Source organism: Nyctibius grandis, chromosome 11, assembly GCF_013368605.1.
Source record: "Nyctibius grandis isolate bNycGra1 chromosome 11, bNycGra1.pri, whole genome shotgun sequence".
Lineage (NCBI taxonomy): Eukaryota > Metazoa > Chordata > Aves > Nyctibiiformes > Nyctibiidae > Nyctibius > Nyctibius grandis.
In genome coordinates this window covers 27,404,199-27,423,138 of record NC_090668.1, presented here as the reverse complement: position 1 = coordinate 27,423,138, position 18,940 = coordinate 27,404,199, and the positions used below count along the sequence as shown (strand labels likewise).

The 18,940-nt window shown below is 42.7% G+C and overlaps 1 protein-coding gene across 4 annotated transcripts in view; it reads right to left on the bottom strand.

Annotated features, from left to right (window-relative positions):
- Positions 1–18,940, bottom strand: part of TP53BP1 (tumor protein p53 binding protein 1) — a 38,118-nt gene that overhangs the window by 6,752 nt on the left and 12,426 nt on the right. For 3 of the 4 annotated variants that reach the window (XM_068410259.1, XM_068410257.1, XM_068410260.1), the window contains 12 exons: positions 18,756–18,876; positions 18,339–18,430; positions 17,125–17,327; positions 14,854–16,099; positions 8,246–8,365; positions 7,371–7,607; positions 6,774–6,831; positions 5,454–5,546; positions 3,805–4,306; positions 2,691–2,843; positions 1,118–1,410; positions 609–785 (listed from right to left, as the gene is read on the bottom strand). In XM_068410259.1, the coding sequence (XP_068266360.1) occupies positions 609–785; positions 1,118–1,410; positions 2,691–2,843; positions 3,805–4,306; positions 5,454–5,546; positions 6,774–6,831; positions 7,371–7,607; positions 8,246–8,365; positions 14,854–16,099; positions 17,125–17,327; positions 18,339–18,430; positions 18,756–18,876 (3,295 nt within the window). The remainder of the gene's footprint in view (positions 1–608; positions 786–1,117; positions 1,411–2,690; positions 2,844–3,804; positions 4,307–5,453; positions 5,547–6,773; positions 6,832–7,370; positions 7,608–8,245; positions 8,366–14,853; positions 16,100–17,124; positions 17,328–18,338; positions 18,431–18,755; positions 18,877–18,940) is intronic. The other variant, XM_068410258.1, reaches the window with a different exon arrangement.

The following is an 18,940-nucleotide window of genomic DNA, read 5'->3' as shown; positions in this document are numbered from 1 at the left end:
ATAAAGACAGTTTAACAGGTAAAGCAAAAGCTGCATGCACAAGCAAAGCAAAACAAGGTATTAATTCACTGCTTCCCATCGGCAGGCAGGTGTTCAGCCATCTCCAGGAAAGCAGGGCTCTATCACGCGTAACAGTTCCTTGGGAAGACAAACGCCATCACTTCCAACGTCCCCCTCTTCCTTCTTCTTCCCTAGATTTATTCGCTGAGCATGATGTCATGTGGTACGGAATATCCCTTTGGACAGTTGGGGTCAGCTGTCCCAGCTGTGTCCCCTCCCAAACTCTTTTGCATCCCCAGCCTCCTCGCTGGTGGGGTGGTGTGAGAAGCAGAAAAGGCCTTGACGCTGTGTAAGCACTGCCCAGCAATAACTAAAACATCCCTGTATTATCAACGCTGACCTCAGCACAAATCCAAAACACAGCCCCACACTAGCTACTATGAAGAGAATTAACTCTACCCCACCCAAAACCAGCACAACATGCTATCACCAAAAACTAGCTCCTGAAACATTCAGTACTGCTTTTTCCCCTGTCACACTAAGACAGCAGCTCCCCAGTCTCTTCCTTGGCAATAAATAAAAGTTAGGGTCTTCTTTTTCCAGGGTACCTTGTTCCTGTTGTTCGAGATGGTGGGCGGCCTCTTCTTCCTCGCCCACGAGGTGTTGCAGGTGCTCTGCCACCCTGACGAGTGCCAGGCACAGAATCCTCCTCTTCCTCACAAGGCAGTGCTCCCATCTGGCTAACTCTGAGCGGAGATGCTGGCTGACCAGCTCCTTTCCTAGGGCTAGAGAATTCATGAGTTAAGTGCTCTGAAAAGAGAAGCCAGCTCATCAGGATCCCCCCATTTTCTATGTGATCTCACAACTGGTCAAGAAGTTTGCCTCACCTCTGCTAAACCAGCAAGAGCTTAGGCAAAGCAATGCCTCACAAGGAAAGAAACTACTCCTTTAGGAGGAACACACGAAAGCAAGGACTACCTCCTTATTTCTGTTCATCAAGGCAGATCCTTCCCAGAAAATTCTGGGTTTAGGGTCTACCCTGCTTCACACTCCACCCAAGCCAGCTGTTCACTTCTGCAAAATATCTGTTATTCCTTTTCCAAGACTCTGTACGTACCTTAATTTTCCTAAGGCGCCTCTGCCCATGGGTAGAGCAAACTCTCCAGCTTCTGTCCCACACGCTTTCCCTTTGACAGCTCCAGTTCCTCGCCCTGAGCTGCTGCTGCTGCTGTGTGTGGCAGAGTGACCACTGCTTGCTCCACTGGACGTACGGTGGAGGCTTGAGGCCTTAGATGAGAAGGAGCTGACATCACCAAGGTCCCCTGAGGTCAGTGATGAGCCCACTGCAGTTCTAGAGGAGGACGTGTCAGTCTCGCACTCCTGGCACTCCACCACAGGCTCCTCGGTTTCCTTACCAGAAAAAAAAAAGTTTCATCTAAGGTGACACACTCGCCAGAGAGATGGAAGCTCTACAATCGCCAGGGAAAAGCACAGACAAGTCGAGAGCGCATTCATGAAACTGAAGATAGCCAGGCAGATCTGAGCCTGGACTCAGCAACGGCAGACAGCGTGTCTCCCACTACAGGCCTGCAGCTGCTCTGTATGAAGAAGTCACACTGAGAAATCAGTCAACAGGACAGAGCTTGGATGGTATCAAATTAGTCTGGCTTTGAATAATTCCCGCCCTTTGAGAGTGTGAGAGTGCAACAAACACACGAGACACTAGCAGCCTTTGATTACTAATAATCCAAGATCAGTTTCAGACAGCTGGTCATTTGGAGCCATTAAAGTTTTATGGATGGAAAAACACGTATCTACAAAATAGTGATATCAAATGTTAGTAGATAAATTGGAAATGGCTATAGGTTACAATGTAAGCACATTTCAGGAAACTTAATACCCTATTTTAATGTTACAATAAGCAATTTCATGTGTAGTACCAGGTAGGAAAGTGTAAGCTTTGCACTCATTTATCCTTTTGTGTCGTTACTCATTCTAACAACACAGCACAACTCTTACGTAATTTACCTTTATAGCAGAATAGCAGTAACGTTTTATTGCTAGCAGGCTGATGATTACCGTGCACATCAAATCAGCATTTGTCAGCTATCTTTTCAGATTCCCTCACAATTTTCCAGTTAACGAATGGACGCACACCAACACGAGTGTACTAACAATAGGCCTGTTCATTTTTTGGTTTTAAGTTGCTTTTTGCAGATCTCTTACAGAATCTGGTCCACAGGACTCAAAAGGGCACGGATAAAAATGACAATGAGGTGCAAAACAGGCTAAACTACCCTACACAGTTCAATTTTACAGGCAGAAGTGATTTTTGGTTACTGATAGAATTTATGCCCATTCTGAAATCTCTCTATTCTGACAAAGCCCCACGAATTTTAAAACAGTTGGGTGCACATAGTAAAGTCTTTTGTTCGGTTCTTTGGGAAGAAAAAAAAGTCAGTGTGTCTTGAGAATACAGTAACGGGCATGAAATACACCAGCACCAAACACACAGCTTTCCATGGGCACTGAATGGTCTACACGTTTGCTCGTGAAGAGAAGTTTGTCATCAGAGCACGCCGACTTGTTCACTCAACGCGTTTTCTGCAGCCACAACACATTCTCATCTTAATTAATTTTATTTTTCAGCCAACGTATCATTACATTCAGCCCTGAAAACAGGAACCTACCTCAACTACCTTTCGTTCCACCTCTGCACCATTGATGTAGTAAACATCCGTTATAACGCGCGTAACGACCGTGCGCACCTCTCGAATCGTTCGTGTGTGGCGACGCTGAACTCGGCCCTTGGGGGGGTGACGGAGGTTAAACTCCTCCTCTCCCTGTAACAAACAGGACAAATTAAAAACAAAACGGACCACAATGAAAAGCAAATAATTTCTGGGTAGAGCTCTCTCTGCAGCACAGTTTCTTCAGACCATGTTCAAAGTACTGGGGTAGGGAACCTTTCAGCATCTTGTTACAAATTAGATGCAACAACACAAGAGACCCTGAACAAGGGAGACCTGAACACACTTTGCTGACGGGTGGAGGAAGGGAAATCACAGCAGTCCAAGGAGGAAACAACAAACTTGCTTAGCACGGCTCCTGATACTCCTTCACCAGTGGACTCAGACGTACCCCATCAATGTTGCACTGCGTATGGCCCTGTTGATCTCCTATTTCCCAGAGGATGCACTATTCTTAAGTTTAGAAAAAAATATTTTCCTAGGCCTTGTGTTCACAAGAAAATATATAAGCTGTAACTGCAAAGAAGTGATTTTTCCTGAGTCTGCAACACTTTCTGAAATACTAATTCAAAGTTATTCATCATCTTAGAGTGTTTCTCTGGAGGAGCTCTCCCCTCGTGTGTTTATCCATTAACACTGGACGGAGAGGCAGGACAAGCTGTCAGAAGTTGGCTGGTGCAAAACAGAAGGCATCAAACCCTTCATTCAAAATTTCATGCAACTCCCATCTCCATCCAACAAAAAGTGAAATTTTTTTTACAGTGTTAACTACATCTAGACACAAAAAAAAACCCCAAACCAACCAACCAACCTTGTCATATTTTTCCAGAAAATAAATATGGAGACAATTACCTCCCAAACTTATGCTGCCCACTGAGTATTACCACCTTAGCAGTTGTGCACAGTTGATACAGGGAAGCTTGTGACATTAACATTTTAAAGTGGTCTTTTGGCTTTTTTCGACAGAGAACCTACTGTTAGTGAATTTACTGGCTGAAGGGATACTTTACTTTTCTAAAGCAGCAAAACCACATACAGGCAGCCTTCACCCCACCTGACTGTGCAGAGAGTCCGTGTCCTCTCCAGAGGCATTCACAAGCTTTTCCCCACTCTCCTCAGTCTGGACATTCGCATCTTGTCGCCCAGGTCTTTGCCCACACATACTGGTTCCCACTTCCACCTGCCTACAGATTTCTTCTGATGTTTGTGTTGCTGTTGTAACAGTTGTTGGGGTAAAAAGACGGTCTGCTGTAGTCTGAATCCCTTTATTCTTGGTGTTTGCCCACCTCTCTCGGCCTTCATCAATTTTAACAGCCTTACTTGGTTTCTTCTTCATTCTTCTCCCTTCTTCTGTCCGAGAGCTTACAATACCAGCCTCCACAGACTCCCCATCCTCTGCACCAGAAGGTTGTTGATGGCAGTCCTGCTGCATCCTCTGAGGAATTAGGACCTGTCCACCACTGTCACCTGCCTTGTGTTGCTGGGACTGCCAACCACTGGGATTTTTATGCAATTCACCATGTTCTTGTGTGCCAGGAAAACTGAGCAGATTCCCCCTGCAAACCAGTTACATACAGATCAAAATTATTGATCAAAAAAGCAAGACAACCAATATGCTGCCGCTCAAGTGAAAGCACTATAAAAAAAAACCCCTGGCAGTCATTCAATTGCTTCTAAGCATTGCACAGAACTCAGTGAGTCTCAAACAATAAAATAACCTTTCAACATCTCTCAAGTGATTCACATGGTAGCAAGAAGAACAGCTGACACCTGTAGAGAACTAGGTGCTTTTCCAAACACTAATAAAGCAATCTACACTCCACGCGTCAGGCACCAACTATGCACTATGCTTCTGGAAGTAAGGCCATCTTGAAGTTGCCACAGGCTGCTTCAGCACTTCATTGGCTCCAAACTGGTAATCACGCCTACTGAGAAGAGGCAGGAGCATAAACCCAAACGCTGTTTAATGTTTTCATTAGAATTTGTCTGCCCTGCCAAAAGTGTTATCAGGTACTATATGGGACTGTTACTGAGTCTTACTAGAATTATACATTTGGCTTCCCTCGTGTACTCGAGGACTTTGAAGAGTGACTGTCTTCTGTCTGTCTATGGCCCATCACTGGAGCTCCCTATTCATTATGGTCTTCAGCATAACTGTTCAATGCACTTGAAATACAGGTTATTCCTTCTCTGTAGACCAAGACCTCACTGCCCCATCAAAAGACAGAATGGAAAACACTGAAGAAGCAGATTTCTACACCTGGTCCTCCAGCCAGCACCCTTATCACCGTAAGATATGCAGCAGTACAGTCCTTTTCAAAGCAACCAGAGACAGTAAAAATTGATGGGACTTGGAAGGGAGACAATAGCAGAAACAACAACAAACAGAAAAGGTCAGAAGGTCTTGGAACAGGAGAAAGAAAAGGTATTTAAACAGCCGTAAGTATGATCTCAGTTCTCTCAAGCTGCAGGTTCTACCACAGCATATTAGCCAGCTGGAATCACATTCGCTGCTCAGTCAAAAAGGTAAGTCTGATTACCATGTGAGATACAAGCATACAGTACTTATTATACTTACCCTGTTGTCCCCAACCTTCTAAGTCACCCAAAGACAATGACTTAGTGCAATTTCTTAGATGTAGAAAACGTACATGTGCATATAAATCCAACCAGGACTGGCAGGCAAAGACTGTGAGGAGTTACCTAAACGGAGAAGTGGAAAGACCATGACCTCTGGCCTCATCCTCTCGACGAACTTCACAGACACGACTAAACACAGATGATGCTTTCTGGGAGCTAGCAGTGCAGATTTAAAACAAACAAACAAACAAACAAAAAAGCATCAGGGAGTGAGAAAATCCCTTATACAGCAAAACAAGAGCTCTCCAACCCCTTGGGAAAGCAACAACTGGTATTGACCTTTTTGACCTTTACAGCCACAGAATGAGTGAGATGGTCAGTCTCAAAGGTCAAGAAACAAGCTGCAACTGCAGAAGCATTTCTGTCATTTCTGCAGAAATCCTAACAGCCAAGAGCAATATAACAATTCCAGAAAACGTAGCGTGGAAAACCACAGCACCATCAGGAGTTGGTACCCACCAGGGGACATGGTTAGACCATTTATGGCTTACTTCTGAGGATTTTCATGACACTGCAAAAATATTGGGAATGACAGTCACAAAGCAGACCCTGAGAGTTCAAGTTGAACCTATAGCTACAAAGGCAACCCATCCTCAACCAATGAGGAATGATTGCCACTCATCCTCAGCACTGAGGCATGACTACCATCCTGCATGCAATCCTGTGACAAGAGATACTGAGTTTATTTCAAAGTCTTCTCATTGCTTCAAACCATTATACTTCACCCAGATGACTACAGGTCGCTGCCTTCTGACTCAGATTCTTGTTAGTGCTTACAAACCATACTCCCTAAAAGCTAAAATCAAGCAATGATAGGCATTAAATGTGGGATAAGATAGATAGATAGATAGATAGATAGATAGATAGATAGATAGATACAAATATAAAGACCAAGGGAGTAACCTGCGTTTTGGTCAACATGTTAAACTGTGATTTCAGTATACCTGGTTATGTTTCTACCAGCTTTGTATCAAAAAGAGAATTCTCCTTCAGAACTCCTCAGAGATTCTTTGCAGAAAATTGCACAAAAAGGAAAGAAAGCAGAAACCCATGTATCTGAAATTTAAGAGGTGGATAGGGCAGACCTGCATTCCGGACTGCAGAAAACAGGAATTTCTGCTTTGACTACAATCAGGAGGCAAAACGCTGACCTTAGTAGGAAGCACAAAGCCTCTGGTGAAAGAGCAGGTGGGGCACCCACCTCGCCTATGTACTTAAAACCTGCTGCGAGAGCTGAAGAGTTAATGTCGTGGCTACTGCTAAAAGTGTTCCCTGCTGCTGTGCCTCACTTTATATTTTTTTTTTCCGTGCTGCTGCTAATGAGTAGAAAAAGGATCTACCCAGACCTTTGTATTAACTCTGCGCAGCAACAAGCCCAGTTACCTGGCAGCAGCCCCGGCAGTAGCAGAGGATCCATCTTTCCTGTCGCTGGCTGTAGGCTCTGAAACAAGAAGGAAGGGAAGAGTGATTTCAGTGTCACCTGAACACTCTCCTGCCCCTTCCCAGCCCTCCACACTCAGTGAAGAGAGAGGTTAAATAACGCTGGACAAAGGGTGCCCAGGCCTCCCCGCCCAACTTCTCATCACAGACTTGAGTCTCTACAAGTTTTAGACTATTAGACTGAATATCACTGTTCTGATTAAAATGCTGTCCAACTTTTTTGTCCAGATTATACTTCTAAAATATTTTCCCTCCCAATATAATCAAACTCCAGTTCCTGTTCTGTGACGTTGCCACTATACATCACAATTTTTAGTCTGCTGGAAATACCTTTCCTCACAACAGAGGCCTCTCCTCTGACCCCATCCTTGCTTAGAGCATTGCAGAAACAGAGAAACAAATATAAGTGACACTGCCAAAAAAGAAAAATGAGAAAAATTACAGAGACTCAGAGACTGTCTCGGGGAATGCCACAAAGAGGTTTGGAGTTAGGGCTGAGATCTAGGAGGACCTGTACGTTTCAAGGTTTCATCCTCTTACTTTCCAAGCTGAATGGCGGGGACTCCTCACTCCCATCATTCACAGGGGTAACAAGGTTCATTCGCAGAGAGAGTTTTGCATCAGCCTCAGGAACCACATGAGAATCTCCTTTCTCGCACACTTCTGACACATCGGCTGATACCACTGCACTCTCCATGGTGACATCGTTGGTCCCCATTGTGCCCTCTGCTGAAACATCACTAGTTGCTATAGTGCTGTCTGGGCAACTATCATCCACTGAAAACAGGGGAAAAAAAGAAAAAGTAAAACAAAAAGTAGCTACTGTCATTCGCACTGCTGGGGTTCAGGTCCCGGTTCTGTTTCAAGGATGCGTCACTGCACGCATTATAAGCAACACTGCAGTAGTTGCTTATAAATGGAAATTCCTATCTCGAGTTCCGAAGCATGAAAGTTCTGTAGCACAGGTATCATCCTCAGCTTGAGACAGAATACTTCACTATTACCCGAGCAGAGATACACACTTCCTTTCATCCAGCAAATGCAGGGTGCTGTTTTGTGAATCTAGCAGAGAAAGTCCTGCTAAAAGATGGTGAATACTGGGAAGAATCTTCTTTTAGTCTCAGCTGTTTCACTGCTCAGAAGGGTCATTCTTTAATGGAGTTGTATACGGGAATGCAGTAAGCGCAAGGAGCACACGTTCCATACCACCCCGTACTCAGGGAGCAAACACCTCCACTAGAGACCAAGGAGAGAACCTAACAAGGAAAGTGAGGAGGAGGGATGAGCCCTCCCCATAGAACAGCAACGTTTTTTGCCAAGGTAGGTTTGAGCTATCCCATCAGATCTTGCATCAAGAATCAAAAGCTTCCAAACAGGCTTTCACTGCAGAGCAGAGCCATTTGGGTCAAACTCACCAATTGGTGTGCTGTGTCTTCTGGGTCCCATTTTAAGCTGGCCCATAAGGGGTGGCGTTATGCTGGTCAAGGGCTGAATGACGTCACCCTCCTTCGGCAAAGTAAAATGAAACGGGGTTCCTAAAAGACAGAGAGCGGCCAGGTTAGTCATTTCAGGGGACTACTTTGGTTCAAATACCAAAAGCACAGGTTCGCTGTGCTGTGGAAATGGGGAACAGTTTCAGGACAGCTACTCTAACTGATCTTCCTCACATTGTGTGTGAAAATCTCTCTCGGTGGAAATCTGGGCTGCAGTCAACTTGATGCAGCTCTCCCCAGGTGCTAGACAAAAGTAAGACTAAATATCCTGACATGAATGGGACTTTTACAGAACGCAGCTTTGCTTCAGAAATGCTCAGGATTTTCCAGAGAAAAGGGAGATGAGGCCAGAAACAGACATGAAGGTCAGGACAGAAGTGAGCTGGCAGAGCAATGTGTTGCCTGAACTAACAACCTGAAACTTACACAGAATGATGCTTTATCATCAGGCAGCCTTGTATAAAAGGTCAGCAGATACACCTCAGATAGCCACCTATGAGCCTGAACAATTAGTAGCAGTCAATTAAGGGTTAGACAATGACAGCAGAAACTCGCCTGGAAAGTAAGCTTTAAGAGAAATAACAGATACTGCAGTTTCATAAGGAGCTGCAGGCTCGGGCTGGCCCCATCCTCCTGTCCTCTGCAATATTCCTGCCCCTTCTTGGGCAGTCTCCAGCACAGAGGGTCTGCAGGGTCTATTGGCAGAGGCAGCCTAACCCATCAGGGAAAGCACACCTCGGTGGAATTACCATGTGGGGATCTTGCAGGATTTAACAGATAAAAACCATTAAAAACCTAGTAAAATGCTCCCTCCTTTTGCGTCACCCCGTGCCATTTATTTGCAAACCTTCAACACCACATATCAGTAATTTGCAGGCTGCATGCTTTCCAAATTGCATGGAAGTATTTAACAAAACTAACAGAATAACCCTTTCCTTCCCACACTGAGGTCAAAACAGGTTTTCACCATCTTTGTCACTATCCTTCCTGTTCGCTTTTTCCTAAAACTATATTTGTTCTTTGGATTTTATTCAAGATATTACCCGAGTAATGCAAGTCACAATTTATCTAGCTCCTGAATTTTAAGAAGTAGGTAAAACCCCCCCCCCAAAACTAAACAGTATTGGAAAATTGTTAGTTAAGGTCATGAGAACACAAATTCAAGTTACTTAAATTCACGAGCTAGCACTAGATATTCAGATACAGCTTTCAGTTATACCAGATGCAGTGCATCGTTCTTCAGTTACACAAGACGCTGCCACGAGATTTACAGCACTACTCAGTGGCAAAGGAAGCCATAAATACAAGACAAAGACATAACCCCCTCACAGACAAAAAACCCAACCAGTGAAAAGTGATCTACTGTCTGTTTGAAAACCAACACCTGCCCTGCTGTCACAAGGTATGGTTCAGCAACTGCAACACCCCTGAGATTAACCTAAGGACTTCAGTGTATTTCTGCAGTGGGTCAGTATTTCATGGTGCAACAGTACTCACACTTTGTGGGTCCACCACATATCAAAAGGCCAACTGCCATTCCTCACAAACACCTTATGAATGCCCGTTGTATCATGAGCTATAGCAGATGTCCGTTTTAAAAGTGTTTTATTTAAAAACTGAACTCTTCAGAAACACTGAATTTCGATCGATTTAGCTACCACAATCCCTCTAGCCTACAAATCCACATCTGGCAGGCTAATAACAAATGATCAAAAGAATTTATGAAATTATCAGCCTGTATTTTAATAAGAGATAATCTAGTTACAGATACCGTTAAAGAAAACAAACAAGCTTTCACACTCACAAGACCTGAAAAAAATATGTATGCCTGAAAGCTTAATTGCTTTCACATAACTGCATCAGCTGTTGTAACAGAAAAAAAGCTTAATTCTCTCTACAAACTTTTCTGATGTCCTTAAAACCACCATCCTATAACATTTCTTTTTATCTTTCAGCAAAAGACCCGGCCTCTCTCTGGCCCACTTTGTCTCTCTCAAGGTTGCCAACACTAAGGTATAAAAAATTTCATTTCCTTGGGTAACACTTTTACAGGGAGAGTCAGACGTCTCTAGCACAGCGCAGATGGCAACTACCAGTACAGCACACAACTGCACCCTCATAATGGGGGAGACGGAGGGATCTCCCAACTCTGTGCCAAACGAAGTGAAGCAGGGCCATCACCCTCTTCTCTTTTAAATGAAAAGGTAAGTCCCACTGCCTGTTCCGCATGCTGTGACGCTTCTCGCACACCACTACCACGCGGATGGCCAGCCTGCAGCTCTCGAGCAGCTCAAGCGCAGCTCCCTCTGCTCTAGTTCTCTCCGACCCATCCCCTCTACAAGGGACGTGGCACGCCGACTGCAGCGCTCAGTCCCGTGGAGATCCGCTGAGAAGGCCAGCAGTAGCGATGGCCACTCTGCTTTCTGTGCACACAGCAGCGAGGGGAAAAACCCAAAAACCACCGCCCCAAAGAAACCCATGCCTTCTGTTTAAGAACTTTTTTCTCTTTCAAAAAGTTCTTTCTTAGCTCTGTTCTCAACTCACTAGCACAACTACTTAACAGACAGGACAAAAGCTTGATTATATAAATTTTTCTCCACTGGTAATTCATATCTAGCTGTGATATATCAAAAGGACCTCATCAGAAAATAAGAAACAACTTTACTTCCAGAAGTCTTCCAGATTAAGAATCATCACCCTAGTCAGGCCTGAGGCGATGTTAAAAAGAATTAAGAGCTTGACAACACAACTCTTCATTATTTTAATAAAAATATTAACTTTTTATTTAACCTGGTATGCTTTAACTTTATCATAACTCTGTTAACTGCACTGCTTATTTGTTTCTTCTTTATTTTATATTACCAGTAGAAAGATAACTTTCTGAATAAGGTTTTGTACAAAATTGTACACTCTACAGAAAAGATTTCATGGACAACCACAACTTCTATGAACTCCACAGAGTCCTAGAAACAAACTTCAATGAGTAAACTTTTTTTCCGTATCCCTATGTTCTATCATGTTCTTGCCTTTGAGCATTTTTGAGTAGAGTAACAGTTTTTCATTAGGGGGCATCAAATGAAACTAACACCTGGTGAAACAGAGTTGGTTTTCTACCCAGTGTATAATTTAAGCTGTCAAACTTCCTACTGCAGGAAGCTTTGAAGCCTGGAAGTTTACAGAAGTTCAAAGTAGCACACCATGGAATTTCCATGTGTGTGAGAAAAACACACCTATCCAAGACACCAAAACACACAGACATCACTTCAGACTCAGCATGTTCCCAAACCATACTTTCTGTGATGATGAAGAGAGACTTCTTCAGAAGCATCTCCCCACTGCATTTTTGCCCTTCTATTCATCCATATGCATCTGCTATTCAGTACTGGGGGAACCTGTACACCAGGCTGGACCGAGGCAGTATAACTGTTCCGACTGCTGTGTTATTTTCAGTCTTCAGTTCAGAGTTATCACAAAGGCACAATGACCTATTGCAAGACACTGAATGGAAAGACTTAAAAAAGCCACCCCAACAACAACAAAAGAAACACCATTAAACAGCAACAGAATAATTAACACTAACAAAGCAGCTGGTCGTCTTGGTCCATTTCAAACTCTGGTGATTCAGATTTTGTCTGCAGTCTCCAAAATCTCTCACTGAAGCTTTTTTTTTTTTAATAATTTGAAAAATACAGCACGATTCAATTGTACCACTTACAAATAACATTCAAAGCTTTCCCTAAATATCATTAGAGAGGCAGCCTCCAAAACTTGGATAAGATGTTGCTAAGACACATGTAAATACCACGAATTAAGAACTTAAATCTGAAATTGATAACAGTACTGTCTCGACTGACAAAAAAAACCCACCGAATTGCCTCCAGCATGTCACTTGCTCAGCACCAGTTCCCCAAGCCAACGGACTCTACTGTCAGATGATGCATTACATTAAAAAACACTGCATTTCTGGCCAACTGAAATACTCTATACTCTCACGCTCAACACGCAGCAGTTTGCTGTAACATTCTGAAAGAAACTGATGGTGACTAGTTATGGGATGTTAACGCAAAACCAAAACAGCTCCCAAACACCTGACTGGTCCTACCGCATTCAGAAGAACATGTGCAAAAGTCACATCAATTTAACTGCTGTAATAGCTGCTATGTTAAGCAGTGCCCAACAATACAGATTAAGTCATATAACTACATTACTGGGAAAGTGTAGTTTTTAAATCTAAACAAAGAATATATCAGAACCCCTAAAGCATGGGAATTTTTACATAACTAATCATATACTTAGTTCAAAATAAAGCAACCGCTGCAGAAGTTGTTCTCAGGTACCAGTGATGTTAAAAAGCTGTGGCCACAAAGATCCATGCTCATTGAAAATAATTTGAGCTTTATTTTGTTATTAAAAACAGATACTTACAGCAAAGTCTAGCTTGAAAACTGCTATTACCTTTTGCCAGAAGTCTCTGCAAAACTGATGACCTGCATAAGCATTCAAATCTCTTTTCCACACCTCACTGTAACGTGACTTCTACAGGTATCAATATTAACCTGTCATTCTTATCTTACAACGTAAGATACTACCTTCATCCTATTTTTTAAGTATCTTGAGTTTCTTCTCGCCAGCCAGTTCCATACTATTAAATCTCAAACTTGTCAGCAAATTTGGCATTAAAAACACACGTAAGTATTACACTCAATCCCTTTTCATCCAAGACTCCATCTAGCACTTCAAAGTGATCTCACCTACTTCTTTCAGACATAAAGAAGAAAGCTCTTCATCTTCCTCCTTTCTGAAATCTGCCATTTTGACCTTTCCAAACAGGATCACATGTTCCAGAAGTCAGCATGGTTCAAGGTCACAAGAACTGAAGAAAAGGGGAGGGAACCATATAAGAACAAGCTCAAAAGGCTCTCAGGAAGAAACAGCCAAAGCTGCCATAAATGGCACTAAGGATCAGTTCGTAATGGAAAAATTAACCAAGTAGTTCAGAAAACAGTAACAAAAAATACTGGACTTGTGAGATTGACAAGAGAAGTTTTGAAGAAGTTTTGAAGAAATGCTCTTGAAAAAAACCCAAACATAAATTGGCAGAGAAAATAAGAGAGATGTCCCTCACTGACAAAGAACAGAAAATTATTCAGACCAGTTATCAACTAAGTACATAAAGTGAAAAAGAAGGCTAAGTGTTAGAAAATGGTTTTTAAGCAGTATATCTTACACTAATTTCTCAAAAGGAAAAACTAAACTAGAAAACATTATCACCTGAACAATGCTCTGCAGAACAGACTATAGGGCTATATAATACCATGGCCTTTGAGTGGTAAGAGAAATTCTATCTAACCCACAGTTTCATAGGCTTCACAAATCAAAATCACAGTGGTCAATCCGAATCTATCAGATGGTTCACAAACATCTTCCCTGCTAGAGATCTCATTTAATTCTAAAAGCACTGCACAATTTTATTGATCTTCCATTGTACTCCAACTGAAGGACTTGGATTATTGACAGAGCACAACCTACCCAGCAAGTCAGTGAAAAGAGTTAAATAAACCTCTATTAACATACCAGTCTGTTCAGGAGATGTAAAGACAACCATCATCTATTGACAACTAATGTTTTCAGACCCTCAGCTTTCATCATCGCCAACTTCAGGAGCCTGGAAGTCACCTACCATCATCATAAGAGGAGGAAAACTCTCTCTCACTCTCTGATCCTGCAGTTTAATGAAAGATGACTTAGATCTCAAAAAGGTGTACAATTCAAGACAAAGCTCTAGTAAAACTTTGTTTTCTATTACTTTCTCATTTGAGGAGTACAGAACTCTCTGTTTTAAAATGAAGCCAACTAAGAGGCAAAAGCTCCCCAAAACTCAGGTATAGCATCTCACATTTCTTGTGTAACTACACAACAGCATGTTACAGGGATTTCAATGCATCATGACAATACCTGCCGAGTCACAGCTTACACACAAGCGAAAAGCCATTCTAATTCAAAATAATCTCAAGATAAATTTGCTGTATTAGGTTCTAGCTCAAAGCTGCTCTATACACCCCCACAAAGAAAATTCTCCTCCAAGAATGGAAAAAGAGGGGGGGTGGGGGGGGAAGTAAGGAGACCTACAAGAGGGAAAGTACTGACTACCACACACCCTCTTCCTTTCAAGGACACTACTGCTGCTGCTTCGGGAGGGGGAGGTGGGAAAAGTTACAAAAATCCCTGAGCATTGCCAAGGTCACAACACCAAGTTTTCAAAGTTGCTCTGCGTTTCTGCCATAGAACAGTGAGAGACTCTTAGGAACAAAAATTACCTTACCATTCTTGCCTGAAGTAGTGTGACAAAGGCGAAAAAAGTAAAGGCACGTTATGCATATAACACAGTAACTTGTAGTGCAGCTCTTAAGAGACGCTGTTCAGCACACGTCCAAGATCAGTGCTCCCTGAAAACACTGAGGCTTGTACACAGCTGTCCCTGACATTATTCAAAATATACACCTGTGAACTACTATCCTAAATTCACTTACCACTGGAAGGACTGGGGGATTTAGCAGTTGCCTTGTCCTGTGGCTGCATCTGCTCTTCTTGCTCCAGATTCCTTGTCACAGCAGTATCCTCCGTGTTCTTTGGCACCTGTTTCTCCTGCTGAGCAACCAGCATGTCAACCCCTCTCTCTTGAAGTGGTGGCCGACTCCCTACTATTGTTACCTGTCCTAATTCTGAACAACCTGGATGTTTCTTGGCCACTTCCGATGGAACGTCACTTTCTAACTTGGGAAACACATTGTTGTGCCGTTCCAGTAACTCCACTACAGAAGGCTTAGATAAAACTTTATTGAGCTTTGGCATGTTTTCCGAAGCAGCCTTAAAGGACAGTTTATCCATGCTCTTTGCCTCTCCAGTGCCAAAAGTACAACCTTTTGAAGTTTCTTTTCCCCAGCTTTCTGGTCCAATCTTTTCTAATTCTTGGGCCTGATCAGACAAATTTTTGCTATTTTTACAAGAACCATCACCAAACTCCACTTCCATATCTTCCTGACACTGTGCTTCCCTTTCAAGAATAAACTTCTGAGAAAGCGTTATGTTAACAAGGGACCCGTCTTCATTTATTTGCTTCTCTTTTACTTGCGGTTTTTCTTCCTGTTCTTCACATTGAGTCTCAGGAACTGCCTCAGGTTCAGAAGTCTCTTCCAATGGATAATCCTCAGTCTGTGCTTCTCTACCCTGAGTGCATGACAAAATCTCAGGCAGACCAGACCGATCTGCAGCAGCCTGACTTCCAGAAATACACTCAGTCTCCTCACGAGCTGTAGGGGCTAACGACCCATCTCCTGCTACACCTCCACTAACTAACTGCATTACAGGCTTTCCTGCAGTCTGTAAATCCTCCTTTTTTGCTTTTTCACAGTTTTCAGAGAGGGCTTGATCACCTGCATCCAGCCTCAGTTTTGCGTTGTCATTCTCCACAGAACAGTCTCTCAGGTCTGAGGCCTTGCATTCTGAAATCATCTCTACCTGTGTGGTTTCGCTGTCTTGGCCCGTGTTCAGAGAGCTGGAACTGACCTCTGTGTTTGTGGGCTGGCTACATTCACTTGCAGAAAGCACCAGCTTAGAGGACTCAGAAGGCAGCGACACAGAGTCACCCGTAGACATCTTTGACAAAGCATCTGTGGGTCCAGACAGATCTCCTGGTAAGCACAAACGGGTTAAAGCAGCAGCTGTTTCTTCTCCTTCATGCTGCTTCTTTGGGCTCTGAGTTGGAACAAAGATATCCTAAAATGAAAAAGGTGGGATATGGAGCATCAGGGCATCACGAGTAGGACTTTTTATTTGTTATTCCTAGAACATTACACTGGATTATGGAGCGGAGCAAACTCAGCACAAAACTACAGATTAAAAAACAAACTTGCCCCCTGCCTGCCCCCCTTTATCTGAGTTATAACTGCCCCATTCTTGCTGAGAAAAATTATTGCCACCCATTACTTTTTAGTACCTCTGTGGCAAAGTCAGACACAGTCCTTGGTACACCTCTCACACTACCCAATCATGAAGTACAAGCCAAGTATGGCAAATTAGTAGCTATTTTATTCAAATAACCAAGGGTTCTGGAAAGATTCTCTGAAGGAATCTATTATATTAGCATGAAAGCCACTTTCAGCTAAGAAGCCCTGCTTCGACTACTGAAGTTTCTAGTAAAACCTTTATTTTCTGCCTTAAATTGGTGAAATTTGTAATATTAAGCTATAAAGCCACCAACTGTCTGTTAAATCCCTTTGAACTGTAGTAACTTCCTGAATCAAAAAGCACAAAGGAAACAACAGAAAACAAGAATAAGCAACTTGGAAAATGCAGTAAATGAATTCTAGCTTGTAGGAGAATACAAATGCTTTATTACAAAACAGCTTCACTTTCTCCATGACAAACAACGCTAAGGTCTATCCTGATAAGTCTAATTTTATGATGCAGTTTGAGATGCAGGATGCCCAGTTCAGCATCAGAAAGCAGCAGCTTTTTAAAGAGAGAAAGGAAGAAGAAAAAAAAAAAAAAAAAAAAGGCACAAAAAAGGTTTCTAGCATAGATTAGAAGACAACAAATTCTATATTCAGTAACTCTCTATGCCCTCTTCAGCTGTTGCGCATTTTCTCTGCAGGATAAACTGCCACACAGTATGATCAATATATAACTGTGGCTGGTGGGTGTTAACAGGGAAGCTCAACACAGAAGCACAGAGGTGGACGCAACCACATCTGCAACAGACATATAAAAACCTCAGAGAAGATATCTACACGAACCCTTACATGAGAGAACTCTGGCTGTGATGGTATAGGTAAAGATCCAGGAAAGAAGGTTGGGGCACTCTGGGACACTGGAGTTGAAGCCTGTGGCAGGACACGAGGTCCTGGTGGGATACACGGGATGGCCGTCTCCACTAGCGTATCTCCTCTCTGCTTCTGCGTCAGCTCTCTTCCTTCTGCAGGGATAGATATATCCATCTCTTCATCTGGTTTGAAAAGAGCAGAAAAAACATTACTAGCAAATTCTTGCATTGCACCTAAAGTTTCCACATTCTATTAAAAGATCTTCAGTGGCGTATGCAACTTTCTCATGCTTTAACGAGTGAACCTAAAATCTTCTCTCCAGGTGACTTCTTTTTGGAGGAAAAAAAATCAGCAAAAACATCCATATCCTTAAATTTAAGGGGGGGAGAAAGTGTTTTGTTAAGAATTGATATAACTATTTTGCTACAGATCTAGAACTTCTACAATTAGAAAAAGGTATCTGAAATTTTTAGAAAGCATTTCTCTGACTTTTTTTTTTCCTTTTGCTGTCTTTATTAAAATGCAACCAAACTCAAACCCCAGCCAACAAAATACCTATTCTAGAAGTATTTCACACTCTGAGACAGGAATCTCACAGAAAGAAACGTTGATTTTGTATCATACAAAAAGTCTGTGTGGACGGATATCTTATCCCTGATGGCAAACAGGTGCTTAGAGAAAATGTTTAAGAACCAAGGTATCATATAGAACAATCCCTCTTTTGGCATGGCATTCTAGAAGACACACATATAACATACAAAAGCTTTCTAAAATATCATGCAAGTCATCCAAGTTAATCTAAAATAACTGTTATGACGCAGTTCTCTTCTGTCCTTTCTATTGCCCTTTCTAACAGTACATACTTAATACATATACCTGCCTGTAGCAAGAATGGCTTGTCCCTAAGACACACAGACAATTGCAAGCAGCAATCTGTACCCCATATGAAGTATTTCCCATCTTTCAAGTGAAGGGAAGCTAGCTGACAGTTCTGATTTTATTGTGATAGCTATGCAGGAAACATTGACAGAACATCAGCATCGGAGTCGCAAATACAGATCTCCATTTACCTCTTTCAGTGTTCTCAATCCTGCTTTACTCTTTAAATATAGTTTTAGCAGGTTCTGAAAAGGCTGCATGCTCAGACTAGAGCACAGAAACACAACCACAGACCAGTATGCAGAGAATTTTACCTTTTGCTTGCTCCTGTTCAGTAGGACTGCTGGGGACAAGAGCATTGGATCCAAAGGCAACAGGAGGAGGAATAACTAGGCCTGAAGAGACACTGCAGACCGAGAAAAGGGAACATGGAAAAGACGACCATACATCACTAGAAAATGCATTAACTTCTCCCCAGATGTTGTCCCAGCTTGTCACAACAGGAGTCTTCTCATAAAAGGGGAATGTCAGGTGTTCACTAGCAAGAGACTTGAGAAATGGCCATTGACCACATGGGCAACATTAGTTCATTTCATTGCAAAATAAAGCCATGCTCCTCTCACAGTGTAAAAATAAAACATCAGTTGCTTAAAATCAAGCAGAAGTCCTCGAATAAAGAGTGGTGGAAATGCAATAGCTTAATTGCAATAGTTTGTGGATTTTTTGCTTACGTGGAATGACTCTCCTGTACAAGGGGTCCCTGTCCAGAGAGCTGCAGGAGCTGCAGACTGCGGGCAGGGGTGCACGCCAGAGAACTTCCCTCTTCCACCCTGGTTATCGGACAGCCACTCCCTGCAGTGGTTTTGAACAAAAGGAGATAAAATTAGAAATCTGGCCAGTAACCAGGTTGATCAGA